A 17,907-nucleotide genomic window follows, 5' to 3' on the forward strand; every position below is an offset into this window, starting at 1 on the left:
GGCAGGCTCCCCCGTCGACTCTGCATACTCCTCGCGCCGAGCAGGATTACCGGAGTCGACAGGGAGCACTTCTGGGTTCGATTTATCGCGTCCAGACAAGACGCGATAAATCGAACCCAGAAGTTCGATTGCCTGCCGCCGAACCAGCGCGTAAGTATAGACAAGCCCTAAGACACGAACACTTCGATTCTGTAAGGCTAGAACAGCCAGTCACACCGGAGAAGTTGCTGTAAGTAGGGAAACCATCCTGAAAAAGAACTGAAGTTGCTGAAGTGTATTTCTTCTCAATGGAAGGGCTAAAAGGAAATACATTTTCAGTAAACGGTTACACCCAGCAAAATATTTGTCTCCAAGGTGCATCCCACTACAATCATGACACTCTTCGACCCTGACACAAATGTTCTCTTTACATATTCAATTTCAATTCACTATGCCAGGGGTGGCCAACCTGAGCCTGAGAAGGAGCCAGAATTTACTAATGAACATTGTCAAGAAGCCACAGTAATATATCAGCAGTCCCCCATCCACTACCCCCCTCCAGCCCCCAGTGCTTCCTGCCCACTGGCAGCACCGCCAATCAATGCCTCCCCCTCCCTCCCCATGTCTCCCGCCTGCCGTAATCAGCTGTTTTGCAGTGCACAGGAAGTTCTGGTGGGAAGGGGGGAGGAGTGAGGGCATGGCAGGCTCCGGGGAAGGGGCAGCGGCCTTGGGGGAAGGAGTGGAGTGGTGGCAGAACCTGGGGCACAGCAGAGGGTTGAGCAGTGAGCACCCCACAGCATATTGGAAAGTTAGCATCTGTAGCTCCAGCCTCTGAGTATGCCTAATATGCCTATTGAAGGAGCCACATATTAACCACTGAAGAGCCGCATGCGGCTCCGGAGCCACAGTTTGGACACCCCTGCACTATGCTGTCATCCTCATTGTACACTTCAAAGAACTGAAAAATTACATTGCAACGCACAACTTTAACTCCAACCTATTTATCTTTTATTTCATTATACATTATAAATGTACATAGGAATATAATTGGTTATGGGCTTTTTAGTAGTGTGTGCTATATTATCCGATTGTTTTAGAGTTATAATGTAAATACACAGAAATCTGCATGGAGGATTGTTGATGAAACTGCGCTAACACTCAGATCGGTATTATGTTGTCTGGACTCCTTCCTAATGGTTTCCTTCCTTTTTAGTTAACGTTTGCACACTGAAAAAATACACTCAAGCAAATTTAATTCTAAGTTTGTGAAATTTCTTGTGTTAGAAAAAAGAATGCTGTTTATTACAGCTTAAAACCAGCATAAGTGAGAGGAAAATCACACCCATTACATTATGTCTTATTGAAAGATTTTGGATTAAATCAAATTATGAACTGAAAATTACTCTCCTTTTCCCTCACCCCCCAAACTCAATGAGCTATTTTCCACAACAGAACAATTTAACAATTGTAAGATCCGTTATAGTCTTAAAGGCTGGCGAACCTCCCAGACACTTGCACAAATAAAAGAAAATATAGTTACTGTTTAGAGTAGCTTAGAATGTTATTTCGAAGGGAGGAAGTTAACAGTGGAAATGCTTGTCAAACTTTGGTTTACATCCTTTCTAAGGGCTGGTCCACACTATATTGGACGCATGTGCTTGGGGCGGCGCCTGGAGCGGGGTGGCGCACACCCGGGGAGAGCGGGGCTGCGGCCGGGCTCTCCGCCCTCCCCCGACGCTCCGGCCGGTTGGGGAGAGCGGGGCCCCGGCCAGGCTTGCCGCCATCCCCGCGGCGCTCTGGCCAGCCGGGAAGAGCGGGGCCACCCTCCCCCGGCGCTCTGGCCGACTGGGAGAGCGGGCCTGTGGCCGGGCTCGCCGCCCTCTCCGCGGCGATTTGGCCGAGCGGGGCCCCGGCCAGGCTCGCCGCCCTCTCCGCGGCGCTCCGGCCGGCCGGGGAGAGCAGGCCGCGGCTGGGCTCGGCGCCCTCCCCTGCTGTGCTCCCCGCCGGGGGGCGGCAAAAAAAGCCAGAGCCGGCCCTGGTCCACACTAACCCCCCACTTCGAACTAAGATACGCAACTTCAGCTACGTTAGTCACGTAGCTGAAGTTGCATAAGTATCTTAGTTCAAACTTACCGCGGGTCCACACGCGGCAGGCAGGCTCCCCCGTCGACTCCGCATACTCCTCTCACAGAGCAGGAGTACGGGCGTCGACGGCGAGCACTTCTGGGATCGATTTATCGCGTCTAGACAAGACGCGATAAATCGATCCCAGAAGATCGATTGCTTACCGCCGGACCCGGAGGTAAGTATAGACGTACCCTAATAGGCAGTAACTCTTCCAATTCAGAGTCAGAGTGCTGAAACTAAGGACAAATGACACCATCTGTTACTTCCATTCTGCACAAAAAAGTTCTGTTTTAATACCAACACAAATTCTGTGCTGAAATTCTGCAATCAAATGTCTGTATTTCATGCAGATTATACTACATTAATATTTAAAAAGTGCACTGAGTAACAACCTGGAACTAATTTTGTACATTCTTATGTCTTCAAAAAAAGCTTAAGATAAACATGATACTTAGAGAAGATAAAAATAGACAGAAAAATCTAGTTGTGTGCCTCTTCACAGATTTCTCTCTACAAGTCCCATATACTGTTGTTTTAAGTTCAATTGATCCGTGCCTTCCTATAATACACAGTGGAGGTGATTTTACAAAGGATGCCTTGTGCCTCTACAGATGTGGTACAAGAGTTTTTTTATTAATAGTACCAATTAACCAATTAATAAGGCCATCAAATTACACAAGAGGGAATGCTATAATACAGATGCTAGATAGAAATTCTGCATTAGGTGATAATAGCAATTCAAATATGAACAGATTTTCTTTACAGAATAACATAGTTCTGAATATGCACCACACACACTGCTATTGTATTGTACAATGACTATCTCAGCAAAACGCAGAACCTTTGTTTCCATGAGGTTCTTAACGATGGTCTCTTATCTCTTTACTAAATTGGATTTACTCCAAGGTCTTCTATAGACAAAGCATTATCTCCAGATATCACCAGAATACTTTGGTTTGGCAACCTACTATATCACACTAATACATGATCATCACAATAAGTTATATTCATAAATCTTAGTGAAATGACAAAGTAAGATGCTCTGATTATGGATCATTAAAGCAGATGCTACCATCTGGACTACTTCAATCTCGCTTTACATACCAAATTCAGGTTAAACATGCAAACAATAATTGGGTTAACAAGATCTATATTGGAACAAACACATAATTCACAGTGTTTCTTAGAGTCACCTCAAATTTGATAAAGATTTTTCTGTCATAAGTAAGAATTTTCTGCTGTATTTTTGCGTAGAAATTTGTGCAAATGGAGTAACAAAGTGATGTTCTTGTATGAAAGTATAAGTGAGTAATTGGAGATAGGCCCAAGCAGGAATCCCTGATTAAAAAAAAAAAAAAATCTCTGCATTTCAGGAGTGTCTAGCTTTGATCTTTGCAGATTGCCTATCATTTAAATCTTGGATGAATCAAAATCCCAGTTCCAATGTTGAGAGTGTTTGAAATCCGGATTCAGGTACTGCAGATTGAACCTATCTGTTGTACTTACTTCTCTTGCACATAGGGTGACCAGATGTCCCGATTTTATAGGGACGGTCCCGATTTTTGTGGCATTTTGTTATATAGGCTCCTATTACCCCCTACCCCGTCCTGATTTTTCACATTTGCTATCTGGTCACCCTACTTGCACACAGGGCCGGCTCCAGGCACCAGCCGAGCAAGCTGGTGCTTGGGGCGGCAGCTTGTAGGAGGCGGCATTCCGCCCAATCCTAGGGCGGCACGGCCGCTTTTTTTGTTGTTGTTGTTGTTCCGCTCCGGCCGCCCTGTAGGGGGCAGCGGCGTGGACGACGGGAGCGCCCTGCAGCAAGCCCGGCAGGGCAGCCTGCGTCATTCCCTCCCAGCCGACCGGAGCGGTGCGGAGCCCTCCTGGCAGGAGGCACGGCGGGAGGGGCCATGTGGCAGCGCCCCACTGAAGCCCTGGCCGCCCCTCTTCTCTCTCTCCCCCCGCTCCCTCCCTCTTCCCCTGCTAGCCGGGGCACATCTGCAAGGTAGGGAATCCCCCTGTACCCTGGCTCCGGCCGTGCCACAGGTTTGTTTTTTTTTGCTTGGGGCAGCCAGAAAGCCAGAGCCGGCCCTGCTTGCACACAATCTGGCAAACTCTTAGATGAAGACATAGTGTGTGTGTGATTCATTTACTATGAATATTCATGAACCTTCTATTACTATTCCAAATTAACACAAGAATCGCATATGAGGTTGTGGATAAGCACTTGCTGCTGCCTTCACCACAGAACCAGTCTTTAGGCCTGCTGCTCTCTCCGCACACCACCACTTGCCTCTTCAGTACCTAGGGCGGCTCCCTGACCCCTGGAAGCAGCTCCACCTTCAATGAGTGTGAGCCTATCCTGAGATTCTAGGGGAGAAAACCAAGTCTGCCATCTGTACCTCCTTCCCCTAATGCAGATTCCAGTTGCTTCACACTGTCTAGCTTAGCAGCATGTCCTTGGGTAGTTTGTAAAATGCCTCTAGCCTCCAATAAGGAGTTCAGGCACCATCGCTGCCAGCACACTGCAATTTTTCAGTAGTCTGGTCTGTCATTCCCCACCCCAAACACATGCTTTAACCACTCTCCGTGGCTACCATAAGCCTTTTTAATTTCTGGGCCAGCATACAAAAGATCCCTTCCGCCTCCTCCTGATAGACAGCTGCTTTCTTTCCTTAATCCTCCACCTTAATCTTGGACTACTTCACATTTCACATGGATGATGCAATTTAGCACAGACACAGTGTATATTATTATTACAGTTGAGAAAACATGTCCCCTTAACCATCAAGCTTTCCACTTCTAATATTCTATTTAAAGAAAAATGGTTATTAACAATGATATGCAGCAGTTTGCATAGTACATCTTCAAACTCACATGGAAAGAAAAATAATAGAAATGATTGTTCCAAGTTTTTAAGGAAGCCCTGGCTTTCCCCATTATTTAATTGATTGTCAGGCAGATAGCCAATTGTCTCCTTTACATTCCAACAATGATTGATTTTATTGTCCCAAGAAAATCATGACAAGATTAATTCCAGGCAATATTTTCATTTTTATTATTGTGATAATTCCAATTTCTGCATTATGACCTTCAAAAATTAAACAAATATGCCTCTCTCTCTCGCTACACGTGCATGGAAATAGCTTATGTACCCCATGTGTTGTTTTTATGTATTAGTATCCATGTGTAAATGACTATGCTCTGCACTGTACTACCTTTAATTTTATTAAAAAAAAATACCAGAGAAAGTACAGAAAGTGTATAAAACTGCACTAATGGAGTTAGGCTTCAATCTAGCAATTACTTACGCACCTGCTTAAAAAAAAAAAAAAAAAAAGTGATGTCAAATACCCAATGCCAAAATTTGACAGACATCCCTTCTAAATGTTGTTATTCTATAAACATTGTTATTGAAACCAAAAAATTACTTCAGTTCCTCAATATAATCATACAGAAAGAAAATACAGCCACTATTTTTACAGGACATAGAAATTATATTTTCTATTCCTTCTGCAGGCTCTGCAAAAACAGTTATTTAATTCTCACGTAATAGCTATTCTGGCACCAATGAGGATATGGGTGCACAGATAGCTAGCCAGGATCGAGAAAGTTAAAGTTGCTGTTAAACTAAAAGCAGCCATATTCACTGTTATGCCAAATAAAATAAACAAACGTTTGCCCCATGGCGGGGGGAAAAAAGGGACTGGTTCTGCAAGGTGCTGAGAAGGGGTGAAGTGTGGTCACTCACCCATGCTCAGATAGCATGGTGGTGATGATTGATATATTTATATCTACACAGAGATGAGACAGGATTAGATTAAGAGACAGCAAACACTGCAACACTTCGTTAGAAATCATCTGTCTTCACCTAATGGCTCCGTGGTCAGCACATCATACTGCCGTAAGAGGGACTCGGATTAAAAAATCAATTCCAGTGTCACAGCGTCAGGACTCCTCCTCTGCAGAGATCCCAAACCCCTCTTCCAAGTTCACTTACGATACGTCCACACTACCCGCCGGATTGGCAGGTAGTGATCAATCTATCGGGGATCAATCTATCTTGTCTAGAGGCGATAAATCGATCCACGAACACGCTCCCCGTCGACTCCGGAACTCCACCAGAGCGAGAGGCGGAAGCAGAGTCGACGGGGGAGTCGTGGCCGTCAATCCGCGCCGTGAGGTAAGTCAATCTAAGATATGTCGACTTCAGCTACGTTATTCTCGTAGCTGAAGTTGCGTATCTTAGATCGATATCCCCCCCCCCCCCCCCCAGTGTAGACCAGGCCTTAGAATTCCATGATAGGTTTGGCATAGTGTTAAGTTGCTCTACGTCGCATAGTTATACTGCCATGCAATTTTTGTCGCTTCTGATACACAGGGAGAATTGAATGGAAATTTACTGCAGTCACACCTCCCTGTGCAGAAATCATTCAGTTGTTACAAACTAAACATATGGCTAAGCACATCCACAGCACCTCATTCCAGGTTGGACTAGTGAAATTGAATTTACATGGGGGTATCCTTGAAAATCTCTCAGACGTTCCAGTTATTGCAGAATCTGATGACCTACCTGCTTAGTGGAAAGAGATGGACGAGAGTCCATTGCAGCCTGTGCTCCATGGGCTACTTTGGCTTACCTTATGAATTATATACAGCCCTATATGTCAGCACGATGGCTGAGATCAGAATAAGTGATTTTGTTGACAATCTTCAGACACACACTCTTGCAGACTGGAAAGAAGGTGTTCTTAGTGAAGGACCCCAATTGTGGAATTTGTCCTCACTGGTGGACTGTCAGCACTAGAGTTTATTAGCACCCAGAGCATGACACAAAGCTCATCTTTTAAATCAAATCTTGCAAAATGGGTTTAAAATTTAAGGTATTGTCTTTTCATATTTTTGATTTATAAATGCTGACTGATTTACTTGTGTTTATACCTGGAAGCCACTGTGATGTACAACAGTGGACAACTTTCCCAAATATTATTAACGAGAGATCCTGGATGCTGAACATGGGCAGCTTGTGAACTGCTGGCTGGGGGAGGCCCGCGCCACTTCCCGCAGCCCCCATTGGCCTGGAGCAGCGAACCGTGGCCAGTGGGAGCTGCGATCGGCCAAACCTGCGGACGCGACAGGTAAACAAACCGGCCCGGCCTGCCAGGGTGCTTACCCTGGCGAGCTGTGTGCCAAAGGTTGCCGATCCCTGCCTTACACGAATGGAGGAAGTAGAGAGATTTTCTACTCCGGAGATTCTAGCCATAGGGCATACACAAATATTAAAAAAAATTAAACCTTACATCAACCCACCACCACCTCTGAGTAATATTATCTGTTTTACAAATGGCAAACATGAGGCAAAGAACACAGATCTCCATACTGCCAGTTCTGTGGATTCCTAAATAGTAACTTCGCAAATCATCAATATAAAACAAGCAATGGGCAAGTTGATCTAGAAGTTACATAGGCTTTGCTGATTTTGTTATTTTTAAACAAAACTTATCTTTGCAATTAAAGCTTCTTGTGCTCATTGGCTTCTACATATCAATGAATTGCCAAATAGATTTGTAGTGCTACTGGGAAATGATTTTATTGCAAAAAGTGCACAACATCCACACAAACAAAGGAGAAAGAATTGCACCAAGCGTAACAAGAACACAAGAGAATGTAAATAAAAACATTGAACTAAAAATCTATGGGAATAGTCATTTAGCTACAAGAAGTGCCTTCATAAAAGCTGGAGGAGGAGACAGGGACTACTATATTGTAAAGAGGGGAAATTATGCAGCCAGAGTCCATCAAAGACATCTTATCTCCTTAGTTGTGGGGGATCAAATAAAGTCAAAGAGCTAATCATCCAGGGAAAAATATGGTCTCAATTACTGCTTCAGGCAATGCCTCAAAATAAACTGGCAAGCTGACGTAGCATAGAAAATTTAATATACCATGGAAAGATATTGACAAGCTGGAGGGAATTTAGAGAAGAGCAACAAAAAGTATTGCAGGCTGGAATTCTTGGATTTTGAGAGATTACAAAAACTAAATATGTATAACTTGGCTATTCAACTATTTTGGGAAGTCAAGGATGGCAAGGGGGAGGACATGATAACATCTACAAGTATCTGAATGGTGTAACCCCTTTTGTGTGATGTCTCTGGAAGTCATTTTTGAAGCCTTTTATCTTTCCCCCAAATTGTGAGCATTGCGGGTGGTTTTGAATCCTAGTGCATTTACTTTCCAAGTTACCATTTTGTAACTTTAGAAAATACAGAGAGGCCTTGTGTGATAAACTGCATTTAATGAAAATGTGCCTATGTTTATACGGTTGTGAGCCTTCATACAGCTTGTCACACATGTGGTGGACCTCATCCAATGCACTAAATGCCCCAATAACAACTGCGTGGGTGAAAGAAGACAATCACTACACTCTCAAATGAACTCACACAGAAAAATAATAAAAGACAAGAACACTATATCACCTGTGGGTGAGCACTTTTCACAAAATGATTACTCCATACCTCACCTCGCAGTCCTCGTGCTCAAAGGAAACCTGCACAACACCTTCAAAACAGGAGCCTGAGATCTTGCTAGACATTAGATACTCATGGTTTAATAAAGGCATTGATTTATGGCTTATTACAACAATCTGTATCCCACTAACCCCCTTCTTTTGTCTTATGACTGAAGAGGTGTTAATGGGCCACTTCACCTTGAATGGTCCCTTAGAATATGTGTTAATGATTTATGCAAAACATATATGCCACCTTGTATTTAGCTGTGACACTCCCTGTACCTTTCCCAGACATGAAGAAGAGCTGTGTCTAGCAAGAAAGTTCGTCTCCTTCACCAATAGAAATTCTTAATAAAGATATTACCTCACCCACCTGGCATGAGGGAATGTATTTTTACAATAAAGAAAACCTTTAAAATATAGGAAAATACTATCATCTCTATTTGGATAAATACTGAATGTTCTGAATTATATTAAAAAACTTAAAATAGACATTTAAAAGGAGGTGATAGTTGTAGACCCTGAATCTTGTAAACTGATTAATACCCAAGCCTAGCAGAGCCCCACTGCAACGGGGCTTCATGTAAGAACAGGGCTATGCCTGCACAGATCAGCAGGATCAGGGACTTCATTTGTTTGAAACAAACAGATGGATGGCTTGGAAATATTTTCCCACTTTGCGGAAGGGTCTCATTTAATTTGTAATCTAAATGATGTTACTCCTCTGCCAAGCAACTTCTCCTGCTCCAATGGGACTCTGAGCTATACCCATACAGTTTCATCATTCCAGCATAAGCTGTGTACAGGTGAAAAGCAAGGGTGGCTTCTTCCCAAGTGGAATGTCTGACACTCAGCTTATGAAGCAACTCAGGGCCAGTGGATCCTCTCTTCACCTTAACCCACTATAAACACAAACAGCTGATAAAATGGTCTTGCTCTCTACATGTGTGAAAGCTTTCATAAGCCATTAACTACATCATATTTAAGTAGACATATTAAACTGTCACACACTTTTTCCTTCCTTCTCACATCACTGTCACCATAAGGTTTGTATTTAAACAGGTTTTTCCTTTATGAAAGGCAGCATGACTAGTGGTTAAAGCATATTAAGAGTTATGGGTTCTAATCCTGTCTCTGCCACTGAAAGGCTGTACATTGTTGGACATGTCACTTCACCTCTCATTATTATTTATTGGTATTGCAGTAGAGTCCTGCAAATCCTCAGATATCCACGGACCATTTTTGCAGATCACAGATTGGATGTGGATACAAATTTTATATCCACACAGGGCTCTACCTAAAAGGCCCCAATCAAGACCAGGACCTCAATGTGCTGGTCACTGCCAAAACATACTAAGAGAAAGTGCCTGTCCTGAAAAGTTTGCAACCTAATGGGCTGTCTACATGGGGACACTCAGGAGAGCTAAGACAAATTAACTAAAGGTACGAAGTTAAAGCATATTAAATCATTGTGTGGATGCTCATTAAGAAGGAAAGCGGTCGCTGTTTGCTTTATTATATGGGTATTACATGGCAGAGTCAGAAATAGAAACCAGGTTTTCCTGATTCACCTGCAAAATGGGGCAAAACCTACATTACAGGGGTACTGTGATGCTTTACTCTAACAACTGCGAATTCAATTCAAGAACTCTACCAAGAACTCGGTTCCATCCTGCACCGACACCACTTCTGTCTTCTCAGGTCATCAGGCTATTTAATTCAGATACTGATAATATTGGTCTCTCCCCACTACTAAATTAATTCCTCAATGCTTTTTGATTTCAACTTGCTTTTTAAAGTTACGTTTACTGTTGGCCCTGTAAATATTACTTCCCATTCCATCCACTCTGTCCTCTTTGTAAAAGTTTCAGAATTAAGCTGTTCTACAGCCAGCTGGTATATACACAACACACACAATTATTTACCGGGGCTTCTTAATACCAAAAGAAAAATGAGAAGAGAAGAAAGTTCCCCTAAAAAGACATCAATCAGGAACTGAATGCAATGCAAGAACCTTATCAGGTTATTATAGTGTGTATTCTAATGCAAATCTCACACTACAGACAAATTAATTCTTTTTATTAAAGCTAATATTAAAATTATCTAATACACAGGTTAAGGAAAGAGTGTCTTATGATCTTAATCCATTAGCTACCCAGACACCCATATCCACTAGTTTGCCTAATGTATTTTCTCTTATCATTTTAAAAATCCTATGACCGTGAAATTGACCAAAATGGGCTGTGAATTTGATAGATCCCTAAGCAAAGTCAACACTCATGAAATAAGAGATCATTTGACATCACCCCATACTCTTGCCTCCCATATCTTCCCGGGTTGCAAATATATGTAGATGTACCCTAACGCACAAGTTCTACAGAGCTGCAGATACATCGCTATAGTATAGACACTTGCTACAGCGACAGAATGTTTTTTTCCACCACTATAGTAAATCCACCCCCTTGAGAGACATCACCTAGGTCATTGGAAGAATTCTTAAGTTGACCTAGCAGTGTCGATACCGGGGCTTAGGTCGGCTTAACTACGTGACCTCCGTGATTTATGCAGGGGCCAGCGTGACTGACCCCAAGGCCGCCCCAGCAGCTGACTCCAGGGCAGCTACTCACGTGGCCCCGGGACAGCCACACCAGACACTGCTCTGGTGGCCCCAGCCAGAGCAGCCATGGTCCGCAGCCCTTGGCAGCTGTTGCCACTGGGCCCGGGTGCCCCCCCCATGCCCAGCCCCCAGAGCACTCCCCCCGCCCAGGTCCCCGCAAGATTTAATCACAGGTGTTTTTAGTATAAGTCATGGACAAGTCATGGGCTGTGAATTTTTGTTTATTGCCCATGACCTGTCCATGACTTTTACTAAAAATACCGGTGAATAAATCATAACTTTATCTATGAGTGATGTAGCTAGATCAACCTAATTTTTAGGTGTAGATGAGGCCTTAGAAACAACAAAAGTCAAGCTCCTGAGAGCTTAGAATTGATTGTGTGTTGTGTGGTGAAAAAATAAACCATAATAAATAATAATAATAATAATAATAATGTTATCCCCCATTGTTCCATACATGGTGTCTGTCCTCTTAGCTATTTTATTCCCTTTGGTAACTTATTTTCTGAATTAGTCATTGGATAAACACTTTCATGCCACATTACATAAAGTATACTTGAATCCAGATTTCTTTCACTCTTGCAGCGATGAGAACAAACAAACAAACAAACAAAGCAGGACTGAATGCTGAAAGCACAGCAGTGCTTTGAATTGCAGTTCATGCAACAATATGTACATTCCTCTCTTCCACTTAACTAAGTTTGGCTGCAACAGGATGTACTCAATGACAGCACATACTCTGAATCAACAGCCTTATGTCAATAAACTAGTTTATTAACCCACCAGCATAAATTCCGTTTTAAAGCCTTCTTAACCCAACAAGAATAAACATGTATAAGGGAGTCTCTTCGTGAGTCATTTTCATTTAAAATTAATGTCTCAATATTACTGGCGAAAGAATAAAAGTTCCTATAATGCAACGAAACAAAACCAAAAAAAGGAAGCAGGAAACCCAGCTTTACACTTAGTTTACACTCATAGGACTGAAGGGATTTTTAAAACCCTTGCACACGTCTAACAAAACACTTACAGCACCTTAAAATAATTAACAAAAACATCCAAGAACAGCCTGTGAGATGGGGGTTTACACAGAGGGGAAACTGAGCCACGGAAGGCTGGATTACTGCTGGCTGTTACACTGAAGTGAGTCACCCGGCTCTGGCACCAGTATTTAAACTGAGAGCAGCCCTGGGCTCATGGCGAAGTGAAGTGAGGTGCCCGAGGACACAGAGCCAGTCAGTGGCAGAGGCTGGGGTAGCGCAGAGTTCTGGGCTCCCAGTTGCCCCTCAGCCTTGTCACACGCAGCCCCCGGCTTGCTCAGGGCACAGCGGGCAAGAGAACCGCTAAGGGTGTCTTGGAGGAGCCCCAAACCCAGCCCGTCCCCAGCCGCCCCCCGAGGTCAGCCAGCACTGGCCGAGTTACCGTTTGTTGGCGGGGCACAGCACAGACTTAGTCCCTCCCGCCCAGGCAGGCGCGAGGCTGCCCGGCGGCACTGACCTGAGCGGCCCGGTTCCCCTCGGCGTGGCGCCCCGGGGCGCGCGCTCTGCCCCGGCCGGCGCAGCTGCGCGGGCGCTGTGCTTGTTCTCCGGGCTGGAGGAGACGCACGCGCGCGCGCAGCGGCCGCCCCTGGCCGCGCAGTGGCCCCTGCGCCCCGCTGCCTAGGGCGAGTGGAGTCCGGCTGCCCGAGTCCGAGCTCCAGCGCCATTGGTTCTGGGGACGGGACCGGCAGGCAGCTATTGTTCCCACGTGATTTGGAGTGGAAGCGGGGGGAGAGAGGGGAGGGCAGTGCGGGGCACTGGCTCGGCGGCGTTGCCTCGGGGCAGGTGTTCCCCGGGGCGCTGGCACACGGGAGAAGGGGCTCAGAACAGCCCCGGGGTCACTGGCTGCACATGGGGGCAGTTGTAGCAACACTTGCAGGACCCAAGGGGAGACCCGGGCGGTTGGCGTTTCTTTGCCGGTTAGATCTTTCCCGCTCAGTAGCTACATTCGGGTGCAAACTTTCTACGCTTCTCACTACAAAGTATTTGGTTTAACAGGCTTTCATGGGTGCAGTAAAATGCCAACACGTAGGTCTCGTCTACACCCAGAGTTGTACCTCTCTAGTGGTATAGTTAACGCGGTGCAAGCCCCTTAGCGTGGCTGCAGTTGTACTGGTCTAAAAGTGGAAACAGTGGTGTAGCTTACCTCCAGACAGGAAGGGTAATAAACTACATCAACGTAAGCACTTTTAGACTGGTTATAATTGCATCCATGCTGGAGGTTGTACCAGTATAAATATAAAATATCACCCCCAACCAAAATAGTTATACCAGGGTTTGGTTACAAAGGGATGGCAGGAATCAGGACATACTCTGAGCTCTGCTATTGACTTGTATGTGACAATGGACAAGTTGTGATCATTGCTACTCTGTGCCTCAGTTTCCTTGTCTCTAAAATGGAATCATTAAGACTTTCTCTGCCTCTCAGCAGTGTGTTGAGCCTTAACTCATTAAAATTGGTAAAGTCTATCTCGGTATCTAAATGGGCTTTCTTACTAGTGCCTTGGGTCCTGATTCTGTAATAAGCTCTGTAGCCCTCTCTTTGCAGGATCAGAGCCTCAGTGATTTGAGCCTTTGAGTGGAAGGTGATGCAGAAATGCACTGTATGGAAAAGATTTTCAAAAGCACAAATGGCTGTTTAGCACCCAATTCTCCACTGCTATTTGTGCCTTTGTAAATATCCCCATTACATTATTGCTGAAATGGAATAATAAATTTAAAAATTTGGCAGAACAGTGTTATCAAACAAATATTTGTTGAGACTGATATTTCTTGTTGCAATACTACTATTCTGTACCAAGAATTTTCCAGGAGTAACTAAAACTATGGATATAAACTTTTGATCCAGAAAAAAAGCCTCTCCAGAGATATAGAAACAAAGTAAGGCCTGGTCAGCACTTAAAAGTTTACTTGTATAACTTATCAGTTAGGGGGTGATTTTTTTACCAACATATTTATGCTAGTACAAACCCCAGGTTAGACTCCGGTTATACTGGTATAAAGGTGACATATTAGTATTGCTTATTTTGGTTTCTAATACAGTAATTTTACCACTTAGCATCAAAGCTGTCTAGTATAGACAAACCCTAGGGAAAAAAGCTTACTTAACTTTAAATGACAACCTGCAGGTTAAAGATGTACTTTTTCACTTCTTTTTAATCAGATTGCAGGATTGTTTCTGAGCCTCATATAAAGTATGATAAGATCAGGCCTTTAGTGTTTACTGACCATGTCCCTTTCATGCAGGTGGCTGATCCAGAGACTGATGACAATATCTATTGTTTTGTTTTTTGTCACCCAAATAGGTCACTGAGCATGCATGACACTGACACAGCTCCTTCAAAAAGATGAAAAATCACAGCTTCCATGTGGTGAGTGTGTCTGATTATGTTATTTTTCTAAGGAGATGATTAAATGACAGTGGGCAATTAGCAGAAAATACAACAAGAAGTTTTAAGTAGTTGTAATGTGCATGATGTAATTAAAAACAAATTTCAGTTAGTCTGTACTGCAAAATCATATTTGAACTATTGAAGGATGTTGAGTGCCATCAGATTATAACTTGCATCCATTTGAATGGTCTGAAATATTTAATGTTATGTTTCCACATAATTCTAATTACACCTCTACCTTGATATAACGCTGTCCTCGGGAGCTAAAAAATCGTACCGTGTTATAGGTGAAACCACGTTATATCAAACTTGCTTTGATTCATCGGAGTGTGCGCCCCCCCTCCCCCCCCAGCACTGCTTTACCGCGTTATATCCAAATTTGTGTTATATCGGGGTAGAGGTGTACTTCTTATTATCTGTCATTTTAAGAATTCCTTCCAGTCAGCGTAAAACACTGCTGTGCTTGGAAAACCAAAAGGTTTAATGGTTTTGTTAGGTGTTTTGTTCCTTGTTAATCATCTAACATAGCCCAATTCTGCAAACATTTATGCATGAGCTTAAAAGTAAGTTAAGTTCATGCATTAATGTTTGCAAGCTAGGAGCCATAAAGCACATACCAGGGCAAAGAACTGGACTTGACTGGTAGAAGGAAACTGTCCAGTATGGGAGAGGGAGTAAAGGGGGATTGAAATTGAATATCTCTAACATGCTAGCAACTAAGTAAAATTGGCCAGAACCCACAGATCTTGCACTGATTTTGACTTGTTTTTGAACCTGATTCTCATCTTTCCTACTGCTGGCTTCTCTAGATTCCTCTCAGCTCAGCCGCCCTGTTAACTTTGAGGTTTCCTTTCAAGCAGGGTTTTAAGTTGACTAAATCACACGGGGCTGCAGAGTTGGCCAAATAAAATAAAATACAGTTCTGATATGGGTCTGAGGCAGATAGGTTGTTGGTGAGCACTAAATGGCCTAAGGAGCATTTCAGATATAATTAAGTTAGGTGTTTACCCTAAAATATAGTTATGAACTAACAAAATACCACAACTGTGCAATGCTGGAACCAGTCCCTTTCTCAGACCTCTTTAAGCCCTGCTTTCAAATCCTGGCCCCTCAGGTCATGTCTACAGTAGGAAAATGTGTCATGTTAGAAAACATGTTTATTAAAATGTTTTAACTAACATGATTTAAATATGATTTTGCCCAAAATGTGTAGAAGGACAGTCATATTTAAAAATGTTGGGTAATTGTGATCAATCCATTTGTTGCAGACAGTTAACACACTTTTAAACACTACTTGTCCCTGACTACATTAGTGTAAAGTCATGTTTTATGTCATGTTCATTAAAACATGTTAGTTAAATTTTTTCTAGCATGACTCTCTCCCAGTGTAGGCATAGAGAAACAGTTTCTCTCTCTCTCTCAGCTGTCCTGAACCCCTGTACTCTTTCTGTTTGGCTAATTACCATTGCAGTAATCCCTCCATAATTCACTAAGAATAGCTTGTTTCTTTTCTACAGCAGTGGAGATACAGCGCTGTCTTTGTGACACTAGTGTATTAGGACTCTGCTTCTCTCTGATAACAATGAACTTTATTCACAGACAGCAGAACCTTGCTTCTCAAAGTGAGCCTATGCAAAAACAAGGCAGGAAACCCAAAAGACAGTGATTCTGTCACACTGTTTTTTGTCTGAGTTTTAGTGACAGTTTTTCCCCCTGCCCTTTCTTGATGCTGTAGGACTATAGGACCAGATTAGACCTGAGCAAACTATGGTTTTAAATTGAGTTTGGATGTAAACAAGAATAATCGGTTCAAAGCATGTCACCAAAAAGAATGAATTCACGGAAAGAGGGATTGTTTGTGCCTTTGGAATACGGGTGTTATCTTATTTAAGGCTTGGGAAATAAAGAAAAAATGGTTAATTGGGCACCAGGTGCAGTAAATAATTGGTTAGAAATGCTTAGTCCAAAAAATATGTGAAAGTCTTCTAAAGGAAAAAATGTTGAAGAGAGCAGAGTACAGCCCTAAACTCCTTCAGCTAACTGCAGCTAAGGTTCAATAACCAGCAATGACATCACTTGTTTGTTATAGTGTATAAAAAAAGCAAGTTTTTTTAAGGGGTTCTTTGTCAGAGCTTTATCTTACACCTCCAGATTCATGCAATGTAATTCCCTGGCCTGAGCCTATTTTAAGTATTTTTGCCAATGCTTATAACTGTATGGTTTCTAGGGTATATAATATAGGGTGTGTGGGGGGGGTGGGGGTGTGTATGTTTATACTGTGTTTGTATTTTGGATGTAACCAACACTAAGTGGTCTTTGGACTAATAAAGAAATGCTTGTGTGGAAACTGAGTCATGGGAAACCTTATTAATGTTATCAGGAAATTATTTCCAGCAGAAGCAGTGGAATATTGTTTGTGACCTCCCAAGTGTTCAGTGTCAAGAATTCACTGGTTATCTCAATAAATATTCCACTTTCCATCTCCAGCTATATATACTGGGATACATTATTCTGCTGGTAAAAAGTTAGTTGAGCAGTTTTTTTTTCTTTCCCAATATCACAATCTTGGATTATGGGTCAAGATGGCAATGCTGTAAGGGCCTGCATTTTTGCAAGCTCCTGATCCTACAACTGTACTGACACGTAGGGTGACCAGACAACATGTGTGAAAAATCGGGACGGGGGTGGGAGGTAATAGGAGTCTATATAAGAAAAAGACCCAAAAATCAGGACTGTCCCTATAAAATCGGGACATCTGGTCATCCTACTGACACGTATACATGTGAGTAGTCTCTTTAGAAGGCCCAATGGGGCTACTCACATGTGTAAAGAAAGTTAAATCAGTATGTCAGTCTTGCAGGAACAGGGCCTAAAAACAGATGACAGTGGACAAGCCCTGCAATGTGCTTTTCATGGCTAGTCCTCTGACATGGAGGCTCAATGGCCTCAGCAGGGCATTGTATCAGCATAGGGGTCTAGCCGCCTGAAGCTCAGTTCAGTAATGGGGTCTAAGGCATGTCATGTGCATGTTGTATATAAATTGAAAATCTTTTCAAATTGTTTTCCAGTTATACATACCAGATTGTAGTTTGCCTTTGGTAAAGAGTTAATAAACCGGTTTTATTGTACAATTTCCAGAAGAGAATTGAAATTTAAGTGAAGTGGCTGCCAGTAACCCATTTGTCATACAGCCTCACTGAATCTAGTTTTTCTTAATAACGAATCCAAGCATTTTCACAAGAC

At 43.1% G+C, this 17,907-nt stretch overlaps 1 protein-coding gene and 1 long non-coding RNA gene across 34 annotated transcripts in view; one reads left to right on the forward strand and one right to left on the reverse strand.

Moving 5' to 3' along the window:
• Window positions 1–12,967, reverse strand: part of PPFIBP2 (PPFIA binding protein 2) — a 193,839-nt gene extending 180,872 nt beyond the window's left edge. For 9 of the 33 annotated variants that reach the window (XM_065594925.1, XM_065594924.1, XM_065594923.1 and 6 more), the window contains exon 1: window positions 12,657–12,965. In XM_065594925.1, the coding sequence (XP_065450997.1) occupies window positions 12,657–12,939 (283 nt within the window). In that variant the 5' untranslated portion in view covers window positions 12,940–12,965. Of the gene's footprint in view, window positions 1–12,656 lie in introns of all 33 variants that reach the window. The other 24 variants (XM_065594908.1, XM_065594915.1, XM_065594913.1 and 21 more) reach the window with 6 other exon arrangements.
• The window catches only part of LOC122174681 (uncharacterized), a 63,438-nt gene continuing 58,456 nt past the window's right edge, over window positions 12,926–17,907 (forward strand). Inside the window, exons 1-2 of the long non-coding RNA XR_006176834.2 lie at window positions 12,926–13,191; window positions 14,578–14,643. This is a non-coding gene — a long non-coding RNA (uncharacterized LOC122174681). The remainder of the gene's footprint in view (window positions 13,192–14,577; window positions 14,644–17,907) is intronic.

This window comes from Chrysemys picta, chromosome 4 (assembly GCF_011386835.1).
Source record: "Chrysemys picta bellii isolate R12L10 chromosome 4, ASM1138683v2, whole genome shotgun sequence".
In the NCBI taxonomy this organism is placed as follows: domain Eukaryota; kingdom Metazoa; phylum Chordata; order Testudines; family Emydidae; genus Chrysemys; species Chrysemys picta.